General features: G+C 39.3%; 1 protein-coding gene across 1 annotated transcript in view; it reads right to left on the bottom strand.

The window, feature by feature from the left end:
- Nucleotides 1–25,271, bottom strand: part of LOC117295464 (myotubularin-related protein 10-A-like) — a 38,131-nt gene extending 12,860 nt beyond the window's left edge. The window contains exons 1-10 of the mRNA XM_033778132.1: nucleotides 25,118–25,271; nucleotides 20,748–20,844; nucleotides 16,278–16,417; nucleotides 13,668–13,743; nucleotides 12,216–12,352; nucleotides 9,303–9,494; nucleotides 8,212–8,420; nucleotides 7,765–7,852; nucleotides 5,984–6,072; nucleotides 5,528–5,658 (exon numbers count right to left, since the gene is read on the bottom strand). Of these exons, the coding sequence (XP_033634023.1) occupies nucleotides 5,528–5,658; nucleotides 5,984–6,072; nucleotides 7,765–7,852; nucleotides 8,212–8,420; nucleotides 9,303–9,494; nucleotides 12,216–12,352; nucleotides 13,668–13,743; nucleotides 16,278–16,417; nucleotides 20,748–20,844; nucleotides 25,118–25,177 (1,219 nt within the window). The 5' untranslated portion in view covers nucleotides 25,178–25,271. The remainder of the gene's footprint in view (nucleotides 1–5,527; nucleotides 5,659–5,983; nucleotides 6,073–7,764; nucleotides 7,853–8,211; nucleotides 8,421–9,302; nucleotides 9,495–12,215; nucleotides 12,353–13,667; nucleotides 13,744–16,277; nucleotides 16,418–20,747; nucleotides 20,845–25,117) is intronic.

Here is a 25,271-nt window from a genome sequence, read left to right as displayed (position 1 = left end):
GTTGGTGTTTTAGTTTGTACATTTAGCTCTTTTAAAGATTTTTGTATCCAAGCAAATCCAGAGTTTTTCAGACCATTTGGACGAATATGTCAAAAAGACGTTACACTGGCTATCAAAGACAATATTCCTCGCGCACCATGATTTGGGTCGTCTACAGGATTTTCCTGGGGGTAGTGAGGGGGAGGGGCTGGTGGTCTCTCTGATTAGAACCAGCCCTCACAATCTAGATCATTTTTACCGGCACCAACATAAGGCCTGGGCGACTAGTACAAATTACTACTCGACCAGTCGCGACTATGACTTCGACAATAGTCGCGACTAATTTTAAATTACCAAGATGCATTGCGGCATATTGTTTGCCGCAGGCGCATTTTAGTAAAATTCACTTGTCTGATTGTGTTTAATATGTATGTTGTTGTGATTAGTCATGAGTGACACAATTGGTTCAACAAGCAAGTAGTCGAGATAACTTTTGTAGTAGGCGTGGGGGCTTGATTACCTGAGTACATGAGTAGTCGTGACTGGACAAAGCAATTAATAGTTGCAACTAGTCGATCAGGCTTAACCAACTTGTTATTCCATGAACAAAAAGGGACCCACGGTTATTCTTGGTATTAGTATTCGAGGAAAGGGATGTTGATACGGTTTCCGTTCCGGTACAGATTTTGGAGAACAGGGTCATATGAAATTCTGGATATGACTCCAGGACCCAAGACCTGCTTAATAGTGTAAAAAAGTTGCTAAGCAGAATAGAAACAGGTTACCAGACAAAATACACTCATGCATACAGTAGTGGCTGGTTCCCTGTAAATATTTGCTCAACATTTACGCTTTCTAAGCAAGATCCTACTGCCAAACTCTTGTCTATCGATACATGTACATGTATTTGATACTGACGTGATTTACATGTACAGTGTAAGCCAGTACCACTTAAGCGGATATGCACAAATCCTCAACCCCCCCCCCCCCCCCGAAAAAATGTCAGCCCCCCCACCATGCTGAAAGGTAGTGATCATTTAACCGGTAACACAAACACCACATCCCAGTCCTTATTTAAAATAACATAATTAGAAGTTAGCCTTGTAATTAACTTCACACCCAACAAAACCCTGATATACACCGAAACACTTGTCATTGTTTTGTTTTGTAGGTTATTGGTCGAGTGGTAGCCCTTTTCGGCGGCCGGCTCCCTTACAAACAGCAGGGACCAGATACACTAACCGTAACGCTTGATGGCACACAATATTACTGAGTAACACTGCACACATTCTTCCAAATTCTCCAAGCCATGTCCAATGAACCACTTACTTTTCAGACAAGCTGTAGAGAAGACAGGAAAGAGGGGATGGACACAAGAACGAAGAGAGAAGAACAGCAAAAGAAAAAACAAACTAGACATGGTTGTTGGAATTTACTACAGTTATGACTGCTACATGACAACAAATGCAATTGTTATGGTTGACACACTCATACATGTACACATATGATACTGTTAAGTTTGGGTAAATTTGTCTGTATACACCCAAACCAAACAGTGCACTAATATACATGTAGCGCCCTTAAAAGGCTAATGACCCAGGCATGGCATTTTACAAAGGCAATTGTCTCAATGCCCCATGCCATTGCCTTGGTGCCCCTTGAAATGTTCCAGTATTATTTAATTGAAGTGCCCTTTACCAAGAAAAAAATGTTTTTCCCATTCAAGACTAATATGAGGCAAACCTGGAATTTCTTTTTTTTGAAGGAGCAAGGCCACTTTCATTTTTTAAAAAGGAGCTTCCATTGGAAAATGTTCAAGTCTATGGGAAACTTTTGAAGGGGCACCAAGGCCAAGACCAGGGGCAACAGAGGTCATGGCCTCCGTGTACTCCAGCCCTGATGAAACCTGATGATCTACATTGGCTGAAATTTTCTTGCTAACTATGCTTTTCATACTTACTCTTTTCTATTTCTATATATATAAGTGTTATAGATTTGTTGGTGTTCTCGTCTACATATGTGGAGTGAGACAATTAAAATATGATTTGATAAAATGAGTTTACGTAAGTGATTGGACAATAAACAAAAACATTCAGAATCACATTTTTTTGCAAGTTAAACAAAAACATGATTCATGATTTTCTTATTTCTTTGAAAACAAATTTCATTAGGCAAAACAGAAGTACGGCTCAGACCAACAAGATTGCCCCCTAGTGTGTAATTCTCTTACATGAATGTGGCAAGTCATTTTACTTCAGTGAGGGAGCTAAATTAATGAGGTTATGCTGTTGTAAGCAGTGGTGTTACGAAATACATACTTTTACAAGAGGGTTACACATGTGTATGTAAGCTCACATGCAATTTTTACATGCAATTTTTTTTTTTTTTTTTTTAACTATATATAAAAAGTAGCATCCCCTTAAGGTGATCCCCTAGCATGCCTAGCTGCCGCTTCCCAGGTTGTATCGTAATTTGGGTGTGATCCCTGCCTACACGGCAGTTAACGGTTGTATGGCTTCTGACTGGCACCCCCGAACAAAGATATTGACAAAATAGGGACACCGCCAATATAGGGCTAGATAGCTCAGTTGGTAGAGCGCCGGCACGTTAATCCGGAGGTCGTTGGTTCGAATCCCACTCTAGACAATTCTTTGTTCAACCCCAAAAATCATTTATTTATTATTGTTTGAACTAGAGTGAAAAAGATTTATAGCTTTTTTCGAAAGAGTCAAGCAATTTTTATTTTATTTTTTAAATATTTGCGCACACCATGAATAGTATGGATAATGTAAATAGCCATGGAGAATGTGGAATAAAATGAAGTTCAAAGAAGGAAACAGAGACGACCAAAACCGGGTAGTTTTATGTTTGCATTGACTATTGAATGAGCTTGAGTCAATGTATGAACAATGCACAAATATGGATTTATGTAAATGAGTCATGGCACATGTGTCGAGAAAGGAACAGAGAAAGGAACAGAGAAGAAACCAAAAACAGAAAGAAAACAAAGCAGAACCAAAACCATGTAGAAAGCCACATAATGTCAAAGGTATGAGTAATTCAATATGTAAATGAGTCATGGAGCGTGTAGAGTAAACAATGAAGTCCACGGAAAGAAACAGAACAGAACCAAAACCATGTAGGTAGAGAGCCACATAATGTCAAAGGTATGAATATTTCATTACATGTATGTAACATATTCAGACAATGTGAAACCTCAAAGGGGAACAGGGTACCTGAAACAACAAGGAAAACCACTACAAAGGGAAGTGATTGGCATATTAAAATTGTTACCGCACCACACAAATCCACTGCTAGATTGAAACCAAACTTTAGATTCAGTACTTCTGTGAAGTTGCGTCCCCTTAAGGTGATCCCTGTCTGGCGCTTCCCAGATTGCTTCATAAACTTTAGTGTGATCCCAAGGCAGTTAATGAATGCATGGCTTCTGACCGACACCCCGTGGTTAAAGATATTCACAAAATAGGGAGACCGCCAACAAAGGGCTAGATACCTCAGTTGGAAGAGTGTCGTCTTGTTAATTCGGAGGTCGTTGGTTTAATTCTTGCTAATTTTTCTTTGTGCAACCCAAAATAATTTTTTTCCCTCACATTTTTAAACAATCAGAACAACTCACGGCTCAAGTTTAAAGCATTTATGGGTATACCCTTGAAAAAAAGAAAAGGAAATTACATTAAATAAAAAAAAGGAGAAAAAAGTTCCAGACATTTGGGGTTCAATGGTGCACAATGATATCAAGCTCAACTTTCACGCCCCTTGGTCAAAAGGAAAAATTGGCTTTGATTACCCAGGATATGACTGTGCGTAAGCAGTGGTGCGACATCCATGTTTTTGAATGTCAAACACATGACGCTATTAAGGGTTTATTCTTATCATGAAACATGATGAGCTAAGCTCTACAGTGTACAGGGACTGACCTTTGACAGACAGATAACATTTGTACGTATGTACAATTATTTGTGTTAAAAAAAGAACCTGGCAAACTGGATGTTGCATTTAGCAAGAGATTACTCCTTCCTGAACTCAAGGCAGACGTCTTTTTAAAGGGAGCGTATACATGTACCTATGGAAGTGTTGGGCTGAGCGGTTAAGAGCACCGAATTCAAACTCTGGTATTCCTGAGTGTGGGTTCGAATACCCAGCCGTGACACTTGTGTCCTTAATCAAGACACTTAACCATTGCTTCGTCCTTGGGATGGGACGTAAAGCCGTTGGTCCCATGTGTTGTGTAACGCATGTAAAAGAACCCAGTGCACTTTTTGAAAAGAGAAGGGGTTCGCCCCGGTGTTCCTGGCTGTGGCTGCTGTATGCGCCGTAGCACCTTGTAAACCCTTATAAGGTGCTAAATAATTGGGTCTCAGAGTTTACCACTGCAATAACCTATCTTTCTGAAAGTTTGTATATACTCAGCGCCTTGAGTACCTTGTTTGGTAGATACGAGGTCTACATGTATATACATGTAAAGACATTGAAAGACTTCGATATTATTATGGTGTTACTCTATGAAGTTAATGACCATCAAAAGTTACTTGATAAAGAGCTCTGGATGGCTCGAGGTTGGTTAGGGACAGGGTGACAGCACAGTCCAATGGTCTTTTTAAATCAGCTTTAGATTGAAGAGTACACCTCATACTAGAGAAAGAGGTACAAGTTAACCCTCTCCGATCCATGATTGCCATGTTAGCTATGGTTGAGTTACACATAAAGAATCATCACCGAATTGTTACGTATACATTCAAAAGCAATGCAAACCCATGGATACGCTTTAAGATCCAGCCGTAGCGGTAACATTTGCAAGCTATATATATAAAAAAAGAAAATTAAGCCCAATACGTCACATCATGAATCAGAGCAAGATGCAGAAAGCAAAGCGTATTTCCTTGAATAAAACAACAACATTCATCTATTTTCTTATTAAGTAGAAACCAGGCTTTCAACATCCAAATCAAGATGGTTGCCTTCGGCAGAGAGGGGGTGGGGACCTGTAAAATGTTTTGGAGAGGGTGGGGCTGGGCCCATGGACAAAATCATGCTTGCTGCATGCTGGTGATGTGGCCGGTTCATGGTTTTGTTCACCAAAGGGGCCAAATGGTACTGAAGGGGAAGTCAAGGGCTCCATTTGCCCACTTGGGGGTGCAAATCCCATAGACCCTTTAGCAGCATGCACCAAGCTTCTAGGCTGGCTTCCATACTTGGCATGCACAGCTTTTGGAATTAGATTCTACAGGCCTTTACAGAAATACATTAGGGTAACAGAAAACATACAATAAAGCAAGCCAGGGCTCCCTGGATAATCCAGTCTAGCCTGGGCTTCATATGCAAAACTCTGTGGCATTAAATTAAGTGTCAGTTATTACCCCAAAAGCACCAAGACAACTGAAGCCCCACAGTTAGCTTAGCATGGGGGGGGGGCAATCCAGCCTAGCCTGTGATTCATACCTGGCATGCATATAACCAGCAATTATAAGAAGAAAAAAACTAGTAAAAGTAATTGTACAGGCAAGAAGGCTTAGCCTGGATTCCATACCTGGCATACAGAGCTCGTGAAGCTTCTGGTAACTGCTCTGGATGTCTCTGAAGGAGGGACAGAGTCTGCCGAGTTCAACGACCTGAGGTTGAGCCTTAGATGGATGGATCAGAGTTATGCTCTCCAACATCCTGGTTAATAAAAATAATAACAATAATAATAATAATGTTCCATTCTTTATAGCACTTTATCAAAGTGGGGCGTATCAAAGATGTTCCGTTCTTTATAGCGCTTTATCATAAAGATAAATAAACCCCCGGCCCAGGTGAAGGTTCCCTACGAAGGTGTTACACAGGCAGGTAGATTATTCTTCACTAATATTCAGTTTTAAAAAACGCAAGATTGCCGGACTTGTCATGTCAAATGTTTACTGGCCCAACACCAAAACTACTGGCCTGGGGCAGATGATCCAGTGTAAAGTTTAAGCTTTGATCTAGACGGTATAAGGATACTTACTTGATTTCATGATCTAAATGAACAGTGTCTGCTCGTAGTGGGACAGTCCTCATGAGTATACTACCATTGGCATGACTCCAGCACCACATCTTAAAGATAGAGGCAAAAGAAAATCAATCAGTCAGATTGAATAGATGTTGAATTTGCAGCAGAGATAAAGCATACTATTTGTTTGTTTCCATTGTGGCAGGCAACTTGGAGGCAACGTGGAGGCAACCAACTGCCTTGCAGGATAGAGGAACGCTTTGGTAGTACAGCAGACATTTTTCTAATACTATATATGGTACTGTCCCCAGAATAGTTATGTGGAAATTAACATGTGAATGTTTTTTCTTCTTGAAGATTGCGTAGAACTGGTTGCCTGTAAATTGACTCGTGTGACATGGCCCTTACACTGATGTTTGTAAAGCACTGTACACTCAGTACTTACCTGTGGAAAAAAAAGGTCCACAAGCTTATTACTTGCGAGGGATCCAAACCCATAACCTTTTTTTTTTTATTTTTTTTTTTATTTTTTTTTTTTTTATATAAACTTTCATTTTTTTAACTTACATTAAGGTTATTGTTTATGTAGTATTGTGGTAATTCTTGTGCAATTTTACATTTTAATATTTGATATGTTGCTGTACAATAGGATTGTAAATTTCATGTATTTTTATATACTTGACGAATAAACCATTCAATTCAATTCAATTCAATTTGCCCTTCTAGAGCACCCTTCTTTGCACAAACTAGACCACCGAGATTGTTCGAAAGCTAGAGCCAGTTTTATTCCCTTATTTTAGCAGCATTTCAATACATGATAAATTTGCATCGAAGTTAAAGCATTTTATTTGGTTTTGACTCATACACAACTGACAGACTGAAGCCCGGTTCATACTACCTGCGAATGCGAATGCGATACGAATGCTGACGTCACAAATTCGCAACGAGCAATTCGCAGCAGTTGAACTCTGCTCAACTCACTTGCGAATATCGCTGCGAAAGGATGGTTGTGACGTCAAATTCACGTCAAATTCGCTTTACATTCGCATGAAGTATGAACCGTGCTTGACTGCTACAAGTACATTGGTTTTCAAACTTTTTCATAAAATGGACACAAAAATGTGTATTGTGGCGGTACACATAAGCAAAAGTTTTGTTCATAAATAATCAAGATTTGACATCGCATTCACATTGAACTATTTCCTCACTTATTCACTTCAAAAAACCACTACATGTACATGTATGTAGTAAGGGCGGCTTTAGCTTCGCTTACGGTTAGCAGTGTTTATGAAACTGTGCTGAAGGTCACTCAGCAAGCAGGAAGCATCTGCTAACTGGATTTATGACATTTGTCCCTGGGTAAAATGATGAAATAACAGTCCATCCTTCAATCGAAACTAATTTTTGTTGAGACAAGATCATACACAACTTTGCTCCGATTACATAGAAACAACAAATAGAGACTTCTTTCACTTTCATCTTTAGTAAAGTTTTTTAATGCAAACAACTACAATCAGGATTCAATTTGTACACATCTGCTTCAGCGCAAAATCACCTGAAAGTAAAAGCTTTAAATTTCCAGCAGAATTAAACGACTCGCCGTTTCAGAAACGATACGTTTAATCTTACTGCTAATAAGTAGTGTATGTCATGTACTGGTTACCCGGCTAAATCCCAAGAATTTACCAGGCTAACAAATCCAAGTGCCAATACGCTAGCCAGTTTTTTGCAAGAATTTCACAGGAAACTTGTCTAGAGTGAAAGGCGCTTCAAAATAATAATAAAGTAAAACTCACCGGTACTCTGCCACCTTCAAAGTGTGGTGCAGCTCTTGTGAGCTCTCCATCCGATACTACTGATGGTACTACAAAAAACTCTGGAAGACTGCAAGAAAAGAAAGGTGAAAAACAAATAAAGAAGCTAACAAATACAATATTCTTGTAAAGGTCTGGCCGTTGCCTGACAATCAATTTTTTTTCATTTGCCAAAAACAAAAATTAAAAACTTGTACAATTTTTGTTTGCGAACATATCATTGGCAGTTCGCACATATCGGCCAGCGAATCACAATTTTTTGCCAGATCTTGTGCACGGGGAGAACCCAAGTAAACCCAGCTCATGGACCCTCTGAAAGAATATGACGAATAACAGTAATATTAACAAAAACAAGTATAATTATAAAAACCAAAAGCGGAAATTCAAGCTGACGGAAATCTCATCCATTCTCCGGTGTCTGTCACTCACCTATCTGATATTCTGAAGTCCTGATTGACAGCCGTGACTCGTAGATTCCTGGCCCCGGTTCTCTGCATCTCCTCCTGCCAGTCCTCATACCGTCTGAACTGTGGCGTCTTGCCTGCCCTCTCGGTAGACTCTACTCTCTCCGGGAGCTCAGGCACAACGGGCACCGCGGATATCCGCTGGGAGATGGGACGGTACGCTGGTTCCAATTTCTTATGCGATAAAAAAAAAAAAATGATTGGGATAATGAGATGTCAGACTAACAAGAGATTCAAGGCAAAATTGTTTCGTGGGTTCCACCCCCTCTCTCCCCTGTTCTATCTACTTTAGGTAAATTTGTTGACCTGAAGACGTATGTCAAGCTTCTTGGATTGATTGACCAACATTTAGAGAGACTGTTTTGACAAAAGGTTTTGTCGAGGACGGGAATGGCCAGTATGTTTTTTTATAAATGTCAAGAAGTAACTATTATTCATAAATCTTGCAGACAATTCAAATATCAACTTGAGAAACACTGGTCCGACCATCCATTTAAATACAGCCCCTGTCACCAATGTTACAAATTTCCATTCAACTGTTCAATTCAAGAGGGGCAATTAAGCGTAGGCTTTAAAAAGTCTCCACATCCTGATACACAATATGAGTAAATTCAGACACAACCTATAAAACTTTTTGGGAAGGAGTGTTGGCACTCATAGTACAGTTGCTTTGGTTTTGAAGTTTCGAACAGTGTACTCTGCTCATCAGCAGATTAACTCATAGTTACTAATAGCCACATACGATTCCCGCCCAAAATGCTTGGGCCATGTGAAACTAAACGTACGTAACCGCCCCATTCCCCCTCTCAATGTTGTTAACCCCTAACCATTCCCTGTCCACTTCCCACTGATGATAAACATTGTCTACCCTGCCCCGACCCGTGTCCCCCCCGCTCAATGTTGACTGTAACGCAGAAGAAGACTGGCAAATGGAACCAACATTGAAAGGGTTTCAGGTTTCAGGTTTCAGGTAAGGACTGGGAATTGGAACCAACATTGAAAGGGGGCAGGGGGGGCCCCAACGAGATACGGCCAGGATTGTAGCTATTGAAATACCTTCGCACTCTTCTTAATAGTGATAAGACTCTTCCGATCATTGCCCTTTATTTTCATCTTGAGCTCGTCCACAAAGTGATTGGCCGGTTTGGATGAGGACAATGATGATGCGGAGGCGGGTAGCTCAAAGGAGAAGGCAAAGAGACGCTGAGGGTTGGTGATGTACGCATAGTGAAGGATGGTGTTCATCACCTGTGGGTAAAAAAAAAAAAATGAACAACGTTATGTAACATGTGTAGTATGGTTTATTAAAAAGACAAACGTTATAACTTGGTGGGATTCAAAATCCCATGACCTTTGCATTGTTAGTGTAGATGTCTTACCACTGGATCACTGAGCTAGTCCAATGGCTAAAGGCAGTTTGAATCCTTAGCATTGGGTTCCGCAATGATTTAATAGATATTAATTAACAGGTAGACTGTGGCTAACTTATGTCCGAGCCGAAGCCTAAGTCTGAGCCGAACCCTAAGCTGTGGTTTTGGTATTGGCCACTTACATGAAAACAGCTTTACTAAATTGGGCCCTTGATAATCAATGTGAGACTGTGGAACGCTAGGTGGCATCAGACTAACAAGGTTATTTCCCATTGCATAGATCTGAGCTTGCGCACGATTCCCGAGAACAATAGATTTACCTGCCAGTAATTAGTCTGCTGCCACCTAGTGTCACCATAAGTCTCCCATTGAACCTTGATTTCCAACAGGGCACCAAAAATGTATTTATTCCGACACATCAATCAGAAAAATACAAAACCATCAGCAGTCTCCTTTGTGATCTCAGTCCCTCATAGACCTCTCCTCAGGTGGTGACAAAGCACACGGCCTATCAACGACATCTCACAAAAATACCAAACGGAAATCCAAACTTACTGGCAACCGTCCAGATAAAAAAAAGAGTCAAGCATTGTGCCAAGTCTACTGGCTATTTTTAGTCTCCCTCTAGTCTATATATCCTTCTTTAAGGAACCTGCTCCAGAGAGAGGGATTTCCCGAGTATATTAAGATCTCTCCATGCCCAAAGGCTGACTCTTGTGGGAGGGTGGTGTCAGAGAGAGAGAGGACAGTCAAAAACAGGAAGCTACAGACTGTCGGCCAGGATGTTTTTCTACGGCTACATTCCGACGCTGTTTTCTTAGGCAATGTGGTGACAGTACATGTATGTCTACTGTTGGCCACTGTGTTGTTGCCCTGTACACCTCAACCTACTTAAATGCATTCAAATCTCACAGGCCTTGTCTTATATGAAGGCCACGGAGACCATGGCCTCTGTTGCCCCACAGTTCTTGGCATTGGTGTCCTTTCAAAAGTTTCCCATTGACTTTAAGATTTTCCAGTGAAAATGAAAATGGCCTTGCCCTTTCAAAGATGAAATTCAAGCCCTGATCTCAGATAACACGTCACGTCACTTCAAAAGGGATAATTTTGAACTTGCTTGTAACAAAGTAAGGAGACTGCCAACATCAGGTCAAGAAACATGTACATGTAGCTCATAGAGCACCAGCACATTTAGCCGGAGGCAGCAGGTGGAAAACTGCGGCGCATTCTGAACCCCATTTTTTTCTTTCTACTTGGTGTTTACACGTATCTTGGTTTTTAAAAGCCCTTCAGCACAAGCAGAACATTGTACATGTATGGTTTTCCTCTGATTTTATTATGTAAAAAAAAAATCAAAACGTTTTTTTTTTTAAAATTAATTAATTCCTTTAGGCGTATCAACCAAAATATGCGCATATCAGCCCATTCACTACATGTAGCTTGTGCATGAGGAGATGCTACACACACATGTACACAAGGAATATTGTGCACTAAGTCAATACGAGGATACTAGCGTTCACGGCGCAAGCAACAACAAAAATTCTCCACGGGAAAGCAAATATGGAAAGCGACACACTGTCATCTGCCTCCAATGATAAAATGATAGCTGAAGATATTCGGTAACAGCCATGCGTTGACAGCATGTCTATTTCCAGCCAGCCTGTTTACCCCCCATCTGAAAACACCTTCATGGCTATGAGAGGCTTGAAAGGGGGTTGAGGGGTAGTTCCAGAACATGGACACAGGGGAGTTTAAAGGGGATGTTTTTGCTCGTAATGAATTCAATTGGGTGTGTCACCAATTCCTTAAGGTGAAGGCAGGTAACTCTATCAATCATCAAGTCCAAATAAATGTATTTCCCCTGGATAGTCCAAACTAACTCATACCTAAATTTAGCTTCAAACAGAAAGTAGAATACATTGAGAAAGCTAGTCGGTTTTATTTTCAAAGTTTTGACTAGTGTGCTCTGGTCCTCCTCCTATAGAGTCCAGGTACTGGCTAGAGCACAATCGCCAAATCTTGGGTCAACTAAACAGGATCTCCAGAGCCATTACATGCTGTATCGCTTTAATATAGAAGAAAATGTACTGCACTATACTTAGGTCTTGAACTACATGTAACCCACGGCCAGTGTTGTAGCCACGGTGGGCAATGCCAACCCAGAACTACTGTACAACAAATTTGGCCAAGTCCTCTGAGCTAATACACTCTGTTGACCAGCACAGATTTCTCCTCGATTGCACTGCAGCATTGACAGCCTAATCATAGCCCCTAAACATGACTAATTTTGTGGAACCGCTCGCCCTTGGTGAACTAAATTGGATTTAGAACCCCTAACTAAAATTGGTGTACATTAGCTACAACACTGCCCACGACAACCACAGCAATTGCCGCGATGCCCTGTGCTTTTGCTGTGGTGCCATTTGCAAGGATCCTAAACAACTTTGCATTTTCCTCATAATGTCAGGCTGAATGTAAGGTTTGAGATAAGAAAAAATGACTGGAGCAGGACTGAAACCAATGACCTCCAGATTAACACACTACAATATGTGCCAGTATTCATATTTATTGCTTGCAAAGACAAAAAGAGACAACTTACCGATTTGACTTGACTCTTAGATGTAAACTTGAAGCTGAATGTGTGAACCTTGAAGTTCTTACACTTGATCTCGACCATCTTGATGCTGCGAGATGCACTGGCTCCTGGTGCTAGATGCTTCCTCTTGCTAGAGGACTCTGAAGATGCGGAGATAAATCACACAAAGGTTATGACCCACAAACTTTGACCCTTACAAGTTGAACATAGACTGAATGAACATACCATTAAAGTTGTTTGGGGTTTACTCCAAATTATTTTAAATTTACCCAGTCAGTTTCCCTTGTGGCTTATTACTTGATATTATTAAAATGTAAAACTTTGTTTTGGGCAAACCTGCTTATAAACAATAATAAATACCAAAATAAAAAGACAACAAAAAAACATACACTTTCCTTTAATGGTTCTTTTGTTGTTGTTCATGTGTGCACTCAAAACAAACATGTAGTGTGTGAAGTGTAAATGAAACATGAGGATGATATTTTGATCTTTTAATGAACTCAGAAAGATTTTGTTTTTCTTCCAGTGCAAATTTCGCCTGACCCCAGAGTAAATGAACTCTTGTAGAAGATAGAAAAACTGTCTCAAAAGTTACCTTTGCAATGCAAGAAAGCAAATTCGTGGAAAATAACTTCTTTCTCGAAACTATGGCACTTCAGAGGGAGCCGCTTCTCACAATGTTTTATACCATCAACCTCTCCCCATTACTCGTCACCAAGGAAGGTTTTATGCTTATTTTGAGTAATTACCAATAGTGTCCACTGCCTTTATTATTTATGCATGAGGTACGTCACAATGCTAACCCAAAACGAGGCCATAGGCGCAGCCACTGCAAGTGGTGGCGGACGTGCGCCTATAACCTCATTTTAGGTAAGAATTATGACGTCATGCATAAATATTAAGAGAGGCCTATCGCATTGTACGTATAGTGTTTACCTCTCAGCTGAGATAATATTCAAACCTTACTTAAAAGATTAACTGTGAATTGAATCCAATTACATGGCTTTTCATTGTACCATGCCTTGACCACACTCACAACGTAATTAACTTAGTCAATGGAGACTGACTATTACTCATGGAAAAACTCTATTGTAACTTGTCTCCAAATCTACTACATTGTACATGTACAAAGCTGGTATTGAAGGATAGTGTGGGCACAGCCCAGCCCAGAGTACAATGACTAGTTTTGGGTTCTTTGAAACTAGTTTTTAAAACCATTCAACCATGAAAAAAAGAAAAAGTTGAAATCCAATTTCCAAATTGCCTCAAAACAGTTCAACGAAGCGGACAGTACACAAAATAAAATCACCCCAATAAATCCGAATCGGTTCGATTCAAGCCTGGGGCACTTTGTGGATCGGCACTTGCTGATTTTCTCATAAAAACAATTTGATAACTGTTTTTTCCATCATAAGTTAAATAATTCTTTTAAACATAAAAAGTAATAAACCTTACTTTGGAATATAGTATCCACACATGTCAATGGTATATCGTTCTCCTTAAAAAGCAAATTCTTTCGATCCAGTTCAATCTGAAACAAGAATGAGACAAAAATTAACTCATGTGACCTCAAAATCTAATTCTGAGGTCTTGAAATCAAATTTGTGGCAAATAACTTCTTTCTCGAAAACTATGTTACTTCAGAGGGAGCTGTTTCTCACAATATTTTATACTATCAACAGCTCCCCATTACTCTTTACCAAGTAAGGTTTCATGCCAATAATTATTTTGAGAAGTTTCCAATACTAGTGTCCACTGCCTTTAACATTTTTCCCAGAAACTCATTTACAACCAGCTCTTGGTAGACACTCCTATGCCACTTGACATTGCCCCAAACTACTAACTTCCTTATGACTTTGGACTCTCAGGCACAAACATTTCCGACAGCAAAGAAGAGGAAGGTTGAAGAAGAAACGTGTGTGACGAATGTCATTGAGGTAAAAGAACGATTCTCTTGAGTCAAACACAAGAGAAAACAAATCTAACCAGTGAATGTCACTAAGACACAGGAACATTCATGATCTTTATAGAATTGTTCATCCCTATTAACATTGCTTTGTCAACTTTCATTTTGGTGAATTGGAAATGTGAACAAAATGTACAGTTTTTTTTTAGTTCAGTTAAATTGTAAAAAAAAAAATATATAATGTGTTGTAGCAGTCCTAAGGATGTGCTGTAACAACTTCCTGTTTGACAGGAATTGTTCGGTTCTTACAAACAATAATCACCATAGTAACGAAACAACAACGGAATGGGAAATACCCTCGATTGATGCGCCAGGAAATGTTACCAAAGCAAAGTAATGTAACTATTTAGGGGTGGAATAGAACCGACACAGATCATGTGCACATAAGTTGTGTAACTTTGTCATATGATGGGAAATTACTTAGTTCTTTATGTCCTGTGACCATCGCCATGGTTCCTGTAAATGTTTCTTTGTCTACTTATAACAATGGTTCTGGTAACAATTGAGTAATTGTCTTTGCTACGTTTACACAAACTGAGCTTAGCTTAGTTCGAAACAAAGTGCAGCCTTCCGTTTACTACCTGACTACTATTCAGTTCCTCTGGAACACACGATTAAAATAAAACCCTTTCCAAAATCAATAGCAGTCAGGAATTAAAGCAAACAATGGTTTGGTGTGCGTTTCATATTATTTGCAGGGCATAATGTAGATGTACATATGTACATGATTTGTCCATGTACATCCTTCCTTCCCACCCCTTTCCTACCCAGCCCCCTTCCCCAAGCCCTCCACCAATAAACAGGTTCAAGACCATTTATGTAGGTAGTCAATACAGGAATACCCTTCAGCAGCGTATTGAGGAAGTTTTGATCGGGATGACGGTAATCAGTAAGCAATCAGACGTTTCCTGTCGTCGTCGGGCGTGACTGTGGGAGGCCGCTGTTTGTGTTGATCTTGTGGCTGGTCATCCACCGTGGTTGTCGGGTAGTGGGGGGGGGGGGGGGAGAGGAGAGTCTATATTGGAGTGGATGTCTATATATGTGTACAAAAACCTTGCAGCCTGTTTTTTTTTTCTCTTCATTTTCATACAGATAGTCTAACGAGGGTTATAGCCTGGCTCTTTCAAGTATCCGTTATCACTATCAGTCTAGTGCACACAGGGAATCCGGCGATAGAGGCTGAGGCTACATGAATAGATCACCGGCCGGTAGTTTTTTTCCAAAATGATTCAGAGACAGTACATGTACTTGATCATACACTAGGGCAAGCCAAACAATGTTGTTTGCCAGACAAACTTGATCAGAAGTACACCTCTGAAATCGATTTTGAAATACACTTTCCAAATGGAAATGAATTTCACTATGAATAGCAACTCGTGATAAAAACACACTCAAATGAAACCATCTCTGCTGGAATTTCATCTTTGAGAGGGCAAAGCCTTTTTCATTTTTCAAAGAACACTTATTTAGTATGCCAAGCCCAGGGCCGTCAGAGCCCATTGCCTTTTGTTGCCTCCAAGTCTGTTGCAGTACAGTACATGTACATGGTACGTGTACATGTACATGTAGCACCATGGAATATGAGTGGTTCTGAGAATAGACCATTTAGCCTTCGAGAAAGACTCTGCTAGGGTCGAAACACCAGGGCCCAATTTCATAGAGCTGCTAAGCACAACAATTTGTTTAGCATGAAATTTCTTCCACGATAAAAACAGGATTACCAACCAAATGTCCATTTGTTGCATATTGCTTGTTACTGGTATTCAGCTGTTGTTTGCTTATCCTGATAATCATGTGGACATTTTGGTTGGTAATTCTGTTTTTATGAAAGGAAGAAATTTCATGCTTAGCAAATTTTTGTGCTTAGCATGTCTATGAAATTGGGCCCAAGCCACTAACTATATTTTGCAATTCTAAACAAGGAGTACAATGTACATCATGTATGCTCTGTTCATCCTCCAGAGACAGTCAAGTTTGAGGCTCTAATCTTGTCTCCTGTCAACAAGATGTTGAGGAACCATTCTTCTCAGCAAGATCATAGCACACTAAAGCTTTGTTGACACTCTCATTCTCAACAAACATTGTGACTTAAGACTCACCATGTGATGGGTGGGTCTGTTAGCGCTAACAAAACTGATCTTGAAGTTAGTGCAGTACAGGGAGCCGGAGATGCCCCTGTTGTGGCCGCTGAAGGCGTCAAACTTGAGCACATTGTGAGCTTGGCCAATGATAATCTCACCTGGAAAATAAACAAATAATAATTGAATTAATAATAATATTGACTCTTATCTAAAATTTCATCTTTGAAAGGGGCAAGGCCATTTTCAATTTAAAAGGGCACTTCCATTGGAAAATCTTAAAAGTCAATGGGAAACTTTAAAAAAAATGTATGTCACTGGACACTATTGGTAAATGTCAAAGACCAGTCTTCTCACTTGGTGTACTCAACATATGTATTATGCACAAAATAACAAACCTGTGAAAATTTGAGCGCAATTGGTCGTCAAAGTTGCTAGAAAATAAAGAAAGAAAAAAACACCCTTGTCACACAAAGTTGTGTGCTTTCAGATGCTTGATTTCGAGACCTCAAAATCTAATTCTGAGGTCTCAAAGTCAAATGTGACCATCCACCACCAATGGGCTGTAAAGTTGACACTTTTACTGGTATGGGCTTAATGCATTTTTGGAGAGAGTGTGTAATCGGCTTTAAAATGATACCATCCACATTTAAATCAGACTTTTCTTGACGAAGTTATGATTTCTCAAAGCCACCTACTTTTTTATTCAGATTTCTCAAAGATTTCTTGAATCACAAACAATTTAATAGGCTCTGCAATGTGCGAGTGCGACTTTACTGCCCATTGGTGGTGGATGGTCACAAATTTGTGGAAAATCTTTCTCGAAAACTACATTACTTCAGAGGCAGCTGTTTCTCACAATATTTTATACTAATGTATCAACAGCTTCCCATTACACTTTACCAAATTTATAAGGTTTTATGCTAATAATTATTTTGAGTAATTACCAATAGTGTCCAGTGTCTCTAAATAACAATCTTTAGATTTATCTTTAAGGCTACAGAGTATCCAGTCATTGCAATCTTGACTGAAAGAGGTCACTTCAAAGGGAAGTGACCCCCTTATCAACAGGTGAAGTCATAGGTCAAATGTCTAGCCATAATGTGAAACCTGCACAAATGTAGAGAGTTTACATTTCCATAGGGTACATGTAATTTATTCCATTATGCAGTCATCAGGTCTCACATGACTGCATTATAGTTTTTAAAGTGCTGTTGATGTACATTTTAGTTTATTACTTTAAATTGTTTAAAACATCAAAATACATCTGTGCAAAAGAGAATTTCCAAACAGGCAAGTAGACCCACTGACCCTGGAACCATGGAGGTGACGAATAGAAAGCTTTCAACAGAAAAGTTTCTGTAAATTTCAATGAAGGCCATCTACCATGTACATTGCTCCATATAAATGAGAGATAAGTTAACGATTGCAATTAAAGACAGCCTAGTTGTCCAATGGGAATCCAGGCACCTGTCTGATTAACACCAAGATCAAATCAGCCAATGATAAAGTTGCAAGTTGCTGTACAGCTTTTTACATTGTATTGCTACAAATTAGTTATTTTGTGTCATGTACACACAACAAATTCATATGGTCACAAATACACACAATGTTCGATCATGGTCAATAAGCAATGATGTAAGCGACTTCATTAATGAACACTTGAAAAGTGACAACAGACTAAAGAAAAAAATGTACTACAGTTTAGAGCAATGTACTTTTCATGGTTCTACTTCCATGGTACAATACAAAACAAAATGTGTAATTTTTAGGCACATGTTTAGGAGTTTCACCAAAACCAAACATGCCATAAAAGATCTGGGCCCTATCATGATAATACATTACTACTGTCCAAATTACACACTATACAGACAATGTATACGTACATAAAACAAGAAGTGTTGTCATATTAAAATCTCACAGATTACAAATCAGACCATACTGACACACATGAACAAAGTGAATACAATTTTGTCCTTCAAACGGTACTGTTTGTTTCATTGTTTTTTTTGGGTTTTTTTCCAGGAGTGGTTTTATAATTTTTTTTGTAACTTTGCTTTCATTTTTCAACACAGAATAACCAAACTCTCTCAATGTCACGTGATTGTACAAGGTACATCATGTACTGTGCAAAGTAGATTTATTAATAGCTTCAACCAATCAACTCAAAGGATTTCTCGCATCAAAACAAACTTACCTGGATACGTGGTTAATTCATTGATGTCAATATTCAGTCTGTTACCATGGTTATAGTCATTATTATTCATCAAATCCATGCCGGCTGCGCCGAACAAACTAACATCGCTCTTTGTCCGAAAAGCGGGGTCCTTTATTATCGACCACATAATTGTCAACGGCCTTGTTCAGCTGTTGCAGTGCCGTACGATGAAAACCAACTACTCGTGACCAATTTAGGAAATATGATAAAGTCCTTTATTTTTGTGTGGTGTGGTTTAATTCACACAGCAGATGGATTTGCAACAGTGAGTGGGATCGGATGACGGCATGATGGTTTCTGATGGTGATTCACTTTCCACATGTTATTTCCATGGCCTCAAAAATGACATCACGACCAGAGTGGATTTAGACTTGCAAAAAACACCCCAGTAAGCACACGTGTACTATAATAAACGTACTCCTACCAGACACTGTGTAAGATACTGCAGTGCACAGAGGCCTCCAACAGCGAAGTGCATCCAATACAAAACTATACTGTTTAGATTTGTATTCTACACAAATGTACAGTAGGTAGTTTCTCCCTTCTAAGCAATACAAAAGTTGTTACTTTGTTCCTTCAAGTAGACCAGCTAAACTAGATAATATTCCAGTCACGAGTAACAATCCAAGACATCCAGATTAGAATTATTAACTCCGCTCCCAAAGCGTCCAAATCGGAAGTATCAAGTTGCTTGAACATCAATCAGAAACTTGACACTCAAACTTGAAAGTGAAAGTAACAAACTTCAGCCACTGGTAACAGAAATGGTTGACTTTCTTTTCAGATAACAGGTGTGTGATAAAGGAATGATCAGAAGAGAATATGAAACGAAACCAGCCGTCCCAACCCTCAAATTTGCATCCAGCCAAGGGAAGGCGATTACTACCCACAAACGCCACCCCGCACCAAAGCTCCAAGTCAGAGTGGCACTGTACCAAGCAATCTACAACCCCTTTTATCCAGACGGTCGCACAGCGTAGTAAAACCTAATAAGGAAAGTGCTGTTCTTAACGCTGCAAAGTAATACAAAAAACAGGCCACCCTGTGGGACCAGACTAGTAATGCCCAATGTCTTTACGTACAAATTAACCTAGACTTCGTCATACCGGTCTACAACGCTGATAAGTAGTACATCCTCTTCCTTTTTACATGGTGAGTCCGGCACCAGCCACCCACCGTCATTTCTTATTACTTCCTATCCACACTTCCGGAACAGGGTTGAATATGGACTCCATGAGCAATTATATATTTCACAGAAATGGCTAATAGTTAGCCTAAATTATGATTTTTAAGCGTTTCTTATTAAGTGTAAATATTTTAATTCTTCTGTATAGGCCTATTTGTAACTCTGTTCATATGCTGCCACTTTTATAATGTATTTGTTACGGTTGCGACCATACATACTTGACAGAGCGAATTTCCATTTTATGGACAATATAGTTGATAACGGGTTAGGCCGGGAATGCGATAGGCTTAAAAGGCTGTGGGTAAGAAGTAAAGGGGTAAGGGGTTTCGGAAAGGGCCAAGGTGGGACTGGGGGTGGATTTCACACAGAGTGAAGGACTAGTCTTATTACGAGTTAGGACCATTTACTCGTCCTAACTTAGGACTATCCATGCAATTTGTATATCTCCTAGGACTAGTCCTAAGTTAGGACTAGTCCTAACTCTTTGTGAAATTGACCCCAGGGGCAGGGTGGCCCAAGAGGGTGTGGGTAAGGGATAAGGAATAATGGGCAAGAGGTTAGTGATCAGGGCCCAATTTCATAGAGCTGCTAAGCACAAAAATTTGCTCAGCATTTCCTTTATAAAAACAGGATTAACAACAGTTTCCATTTGTTGCATACATTGCTTGTTACTGGTATTCAGCTGTTGTTTGCTTATTCTGAAAATCTTGTGGAAATGAGGTTGGCACTTTTGTTTTTATCAAGGAATTAATTTCATGCTAAGCAAATTTGTGTGCTTAGCAGCTTTATGAAATTGGGCCCAGGGCTAGGTTGGGATAGGGATAGGGGTTATGGGTAAAGCAGGGCCAGCAGCAGGGACAAAGGGATTAGGGTAAGAGATAACAGGTTAAAGGTATGTGACTAGCGATTAGGTTTGGGATTAGAGTTGTTGCTGGGTTAATGTATACGTAGGTAAGGTCTGGGTTAAGGGTTGATGAAATGGGGGCTATGGCTTGGGTAGGATAGGGAAGAGGTACATGTATAGGGGTAGTGGAAGTGGAAGGGAAATACGGATGGTTGATTAGAACAAATCCTAGTCTTGAGTTACCTTCATGTACATGAGCCTCTGGGTTCTTGACATCCTCTTCAGTCTCATCAACAGTAACGTGCAATTTGAACGCTGTCGGCTGGTTGGGTTTCTCTTCCTGCAATAACAAAGACCGAAATGCTTGAATTGGAACAACGCCTGAACCAAGTCAACTGTGTCAAGTTTGTGGGTTCGAATCCCACCCGAATAGTACAATGTATGCATGTGATTGTTTTCACAGAACTCTGAAAAGTACTGTGTACACAGTGCTACACATCTGTGTAACTTATAAGTAATTCTTTTTACCTGATACGTATCAAATCAACTGTGGCTTTTCAATGTTGTCATGGTTGTGCTTTAGTTATTGGATCAAAGAGCAACCATGGAGAATCCTCCATGAGATGGGTTTGGAAAGCAAAGAGGGAGGCCTGGATCTTCATCTTTAAGAGGACAAGGCCATTTTCAATTCACATAGGGCACTTCCATTAGAGAGTCTCTAAATGCTTAACATTTAAAGGAAACTACACTGTATTGCTGCACCAGGCATGGAATTTCATCTTCAATTGAAAGCTGGGCAAGGACGTGCAAAGGGCACTTCTAATCCATTGGAAATGTTATGAAGGGGCACCAATGCCAATTACAAGGGAAGCCGAGACCATTGCCTCTGTGTCATTTCAGGACACTTGCCTTGGGGCCCCCAACACACAGGACTTTTTCAACCATAAACAGCGCTCAATGCAGGAAGCTGTGCAAAATATCAAACTGTCATCCACAATTTATTCATTGTTTTTAAAGTTTGTTTGTGATGTTTTGTTTGTGTCAAGTAAACAAACCTGCATTCAAAAATATTATGATTAGAAAACTGATATTGCCCATGTAAAATTGTATTGCTTTTTATTTAAAAAAACCTGAACAATGAGTCAAATTAGAGTCAAAATGCATGCATTTTGCAAGTAAACATGATTCCCAGGAACTCTTTCCTCACTGTAGGCTACTTTCCCTTTCCATAGTCCAAACTGACAGCCATTTTATAATTGAGTAGCCACAATGACATCAAATCAACTACTGCTAAAACTACAATTTTAAATACGACAATGTCAAACGATGAACACAAGTGAAAATGTTGTTTCATGGATCTACGTACACATTACATGACATGAACTACATGTATGTTCTGAATTTAAAAATGGGGTGAGGCTCAGCAGAAGAAAAACAAAAACTTAAAATTTGCATTATATTTAGTTGGTGTAGTGGAGAATTGGCTATAATAAGCAAGGTGGGTGTTGTTCTACATCTACATTATAAACTGAGTGCATTCTGCATTTATAGAGCTTTTTTTTATGGGGGGGGGGTCCACAAGACCGCATGGGCTTGTAGCTCAATTTAATTACAAACCAGAGTTTTGTTTTTTATTTTCAATCTTACCAAATCTATCAAAATAAGAAGGACAAAAAATTTGCTGACACAGTTTAGCAAGCATTAAACTGTTTTCATTTGATGATGTGTGCGGATGAATAAGAAAATTTACCAACACTTTGTTGCATGAACATTTGAGGGCGCTATAATGTTTCTAATATAAGGATATGTACATTAAATTCTACTACAGACTACACTGACATTTATGGGCAAAGACAAAATGTGTGCAAGACTATAGATCTACCATTATTCATACCCTCAATTTTTTATTTTTTTTACTACTGTTTTGGGTCGTGTGATTGATAGTCACAACCTGGTGATTATACGCTTCAACTTTTGAGGACACTTGATAGATTTACAATGTAGGGCTCTAAATTTGGTCCTATGTGGTAATTTGCTTGGGAAGTGGAGGAGTGGTTCATGAAACTTTGGGACCATTTTCTTTTTGTGGAGGAGGGGATTCTAGGGTTACAAGCCAAAATGCAACAGAGGTGGCTGACCTGCCCCAAAAATTAAAGGAATCTGAGGTTTACAGTTGTCTGAAAACACAATTGATTGGTTTTCTAGAGGATGAACCACTTCAAAATATTTTGTTGAGTTTTGTTAAATAATTTAGCATTTGCATTCAAAGGTTGCTATCCATGGGAGTTTAATGTGGTGAGGACTGCATCTGTTCTTTCCTTCCTCCATGGTTCAACAAAAGATCATCAGAAATGTCATGTACAATGCATTGCCGTTGTTGATTTGGCTTTTTGTTGAGGAACTTCCACAAATTAATACTACGTATAATGGACTGTTATTGGAGGTGGGGAGAGCATTGCCAGAAACTGGATGGAAGGTGACAAGCGGGCTTTGAAGTTCACGTTTCCATTTTGTAAAGGCACACCCCAATTGGACAATTTCAAAGTGAAGAGGCACTAAGGCCAAGACCAGAGCAATGGAGGACATGATCTTTCCTCTGATACACGTACATTTTTAGGGCAACAAAAAATGTGATGATGCTTGCATGAAATCAATATAAACACATGAAATGAAAATAAACATGAGGTCATTGCAGTTGATCACCCTCACAAAGAGGTCAAGTTCATTTCTACATGGATTATGTGCAGGACACGTTTCAATAGGTTTATTAATTTTATCAAAAGCTACGTGATGATTCACTAAAGGTGGATGCAAAAAGCATAGTTTCTTCGATGGAATTGAGTGTCACTGTCATTCCCTTTTTTTTCTCCAGAGTAATTGATCATGTTTTGAAGCTTGGTTCATACTTTCTGTGAATAGGAATTTAAATCAATCTCGACGTCACTACTCTGTTTTAAGCTGCAATTTTTTTGCAAGGGTTGAGCACTCTTGCAAATTTTTTGTTGTGAATTTGCGATGTCAAATTCGCTTCGCAATCGCATGAAGTAAAGGTCTATCAACTGGGCTCAATTGCTATTGTAGACACGATTGGCTAATAAATGACATTGACATGTACGTAGTGATAAATGATGACTGAGTTATGACAATGCCTAGGGATGACAATGCCTACTGAAGCTGATAACTGTAGCTATTGGTCTTGCTACAAAATATTGGTATAGAAACGGGCAAACAAATTTGCAAAATTTTAACCAATGTTCGTCAAACCCCGAATGTCTATTACAGTCAAATCAACAAAACAATCGATCCATTAAACTCCACCCCACTGAATATTGACCAATCACAACCCATTGCGCAACCAAAAGTCCCCACAAAATAAGGTCGAACATGCTTGCGCATGCTTGGCACACGCGGCAGCGTTGTGCAGAATGACATTGGAGAGGCTCATGTGTTCTTGCTCACACTTGCCCCTTTCATCATATCAAAAGTTGATAAAAATTGGATAGTGCAATCTCCATAAAATATAAGATTTTGATGTTTTCTTCCAAAGTGCTGTGTACAAATTGTGCCTGCAGGAAGTCCAGGCTTGGTGGCTCTTTTGTAAACATGTGATGTCACAGGTCACATCCTCTATAGGATACATGTACATGGTCAGGATTATTGCAATGAAACTAAACAACGTCATGATGAATTTATAGCTTTTGTTGGCAGCATACAAGAAAGTCTTACCATTGTCTCCTCTGTTGATTGATGGTCTTGCAGTGATATAGACTACCAATGACAATAAACAACACAACAAACACTGGTGGCGGACTACTTACTTTTTAAAAACGATTACAAATTAATACAACAAAATGGGGGAAGATTTGTACATAATTTTTTTTGGGGGGGGGAAAAGTTTCCGTATGGCGCCACCACTTTTTCATTTGATATGAAATAATATAGTATCTAATTTACCTCAATGAGATATCTCTTTTTGTAAAAATGAGTGAAAAGGTGGTGGCGCCATACGGAAAGTTATCCTTTTTTTTAAATAAAGAACTGATTTCTTTCATCAAACTGAACGATTTGTATTATTCAAATTATCTGCACTTCTTAAAACTGCTTTACATACATCTACTAAACTACATCTACATATATTCAGTATTCAGCTACTTCTGGCAAAGATAGTTCAGCATCTAGCTAATTTCTAGCTTCTATTTACCCAATTTACAAACTCATTTGTCATTAATATTACTGTAAACATTGTAATTTGTAAATAAATTGTATTTGTAGCATGATGTACATGTACTGTCATACTCATACACATTTATTTAAAAAATAAACACACGGCAAATAGTGTAATGTTAGAGAAAATTCTCAAAGTCTTGAAAAAAACACACAACTTTTTCGGAAAGCAGACAGCATCAGAGTCTCTGTCCTTACTCTATGATCAGAGCCAACATCTTTGATCTGGATATTCACCCGGGCCAATAAACGCCTCGGTATACCGTGATTACACACGACCGACGACTACACAATCGTGAAATTATTTTATTTTCCAAGAAAACCAAAATAATACCGCACCCTTCAAAATAAACCCACGTATTTAGATCAACACAACTTGAAGCTCTCACCTTCTTTTCATTCACGAAGACGCTACTGTTTAAGTAGGACTTAAATGTCCCCTTGGACATGACAGTATCCAGGAAGTCAGTCAATTTACAGCGGAAAACCTTATCAGAGCCCAGATTTTCAACAACATCAGGCTACTTTATCGGGCACCGCCAT

This window comes from Asterias rubens, chromosome 10 (genome assembly GCF_902459465.1).
Source record: "Asterias rubens chromosome 10, eAstRub1.3, whole genome shotgun sequence".
Lineage (NCBI taxonomy): Eukaryota > Metazoa > Echinodermata > Asteroidea > Forcipulatida > Asteriidae > Asterias > Asterias rubens.
Note: the sequence above shows the minus strand (reverse complement) of the source record. Positions and strands in the feature narration are given on the sequence as shown.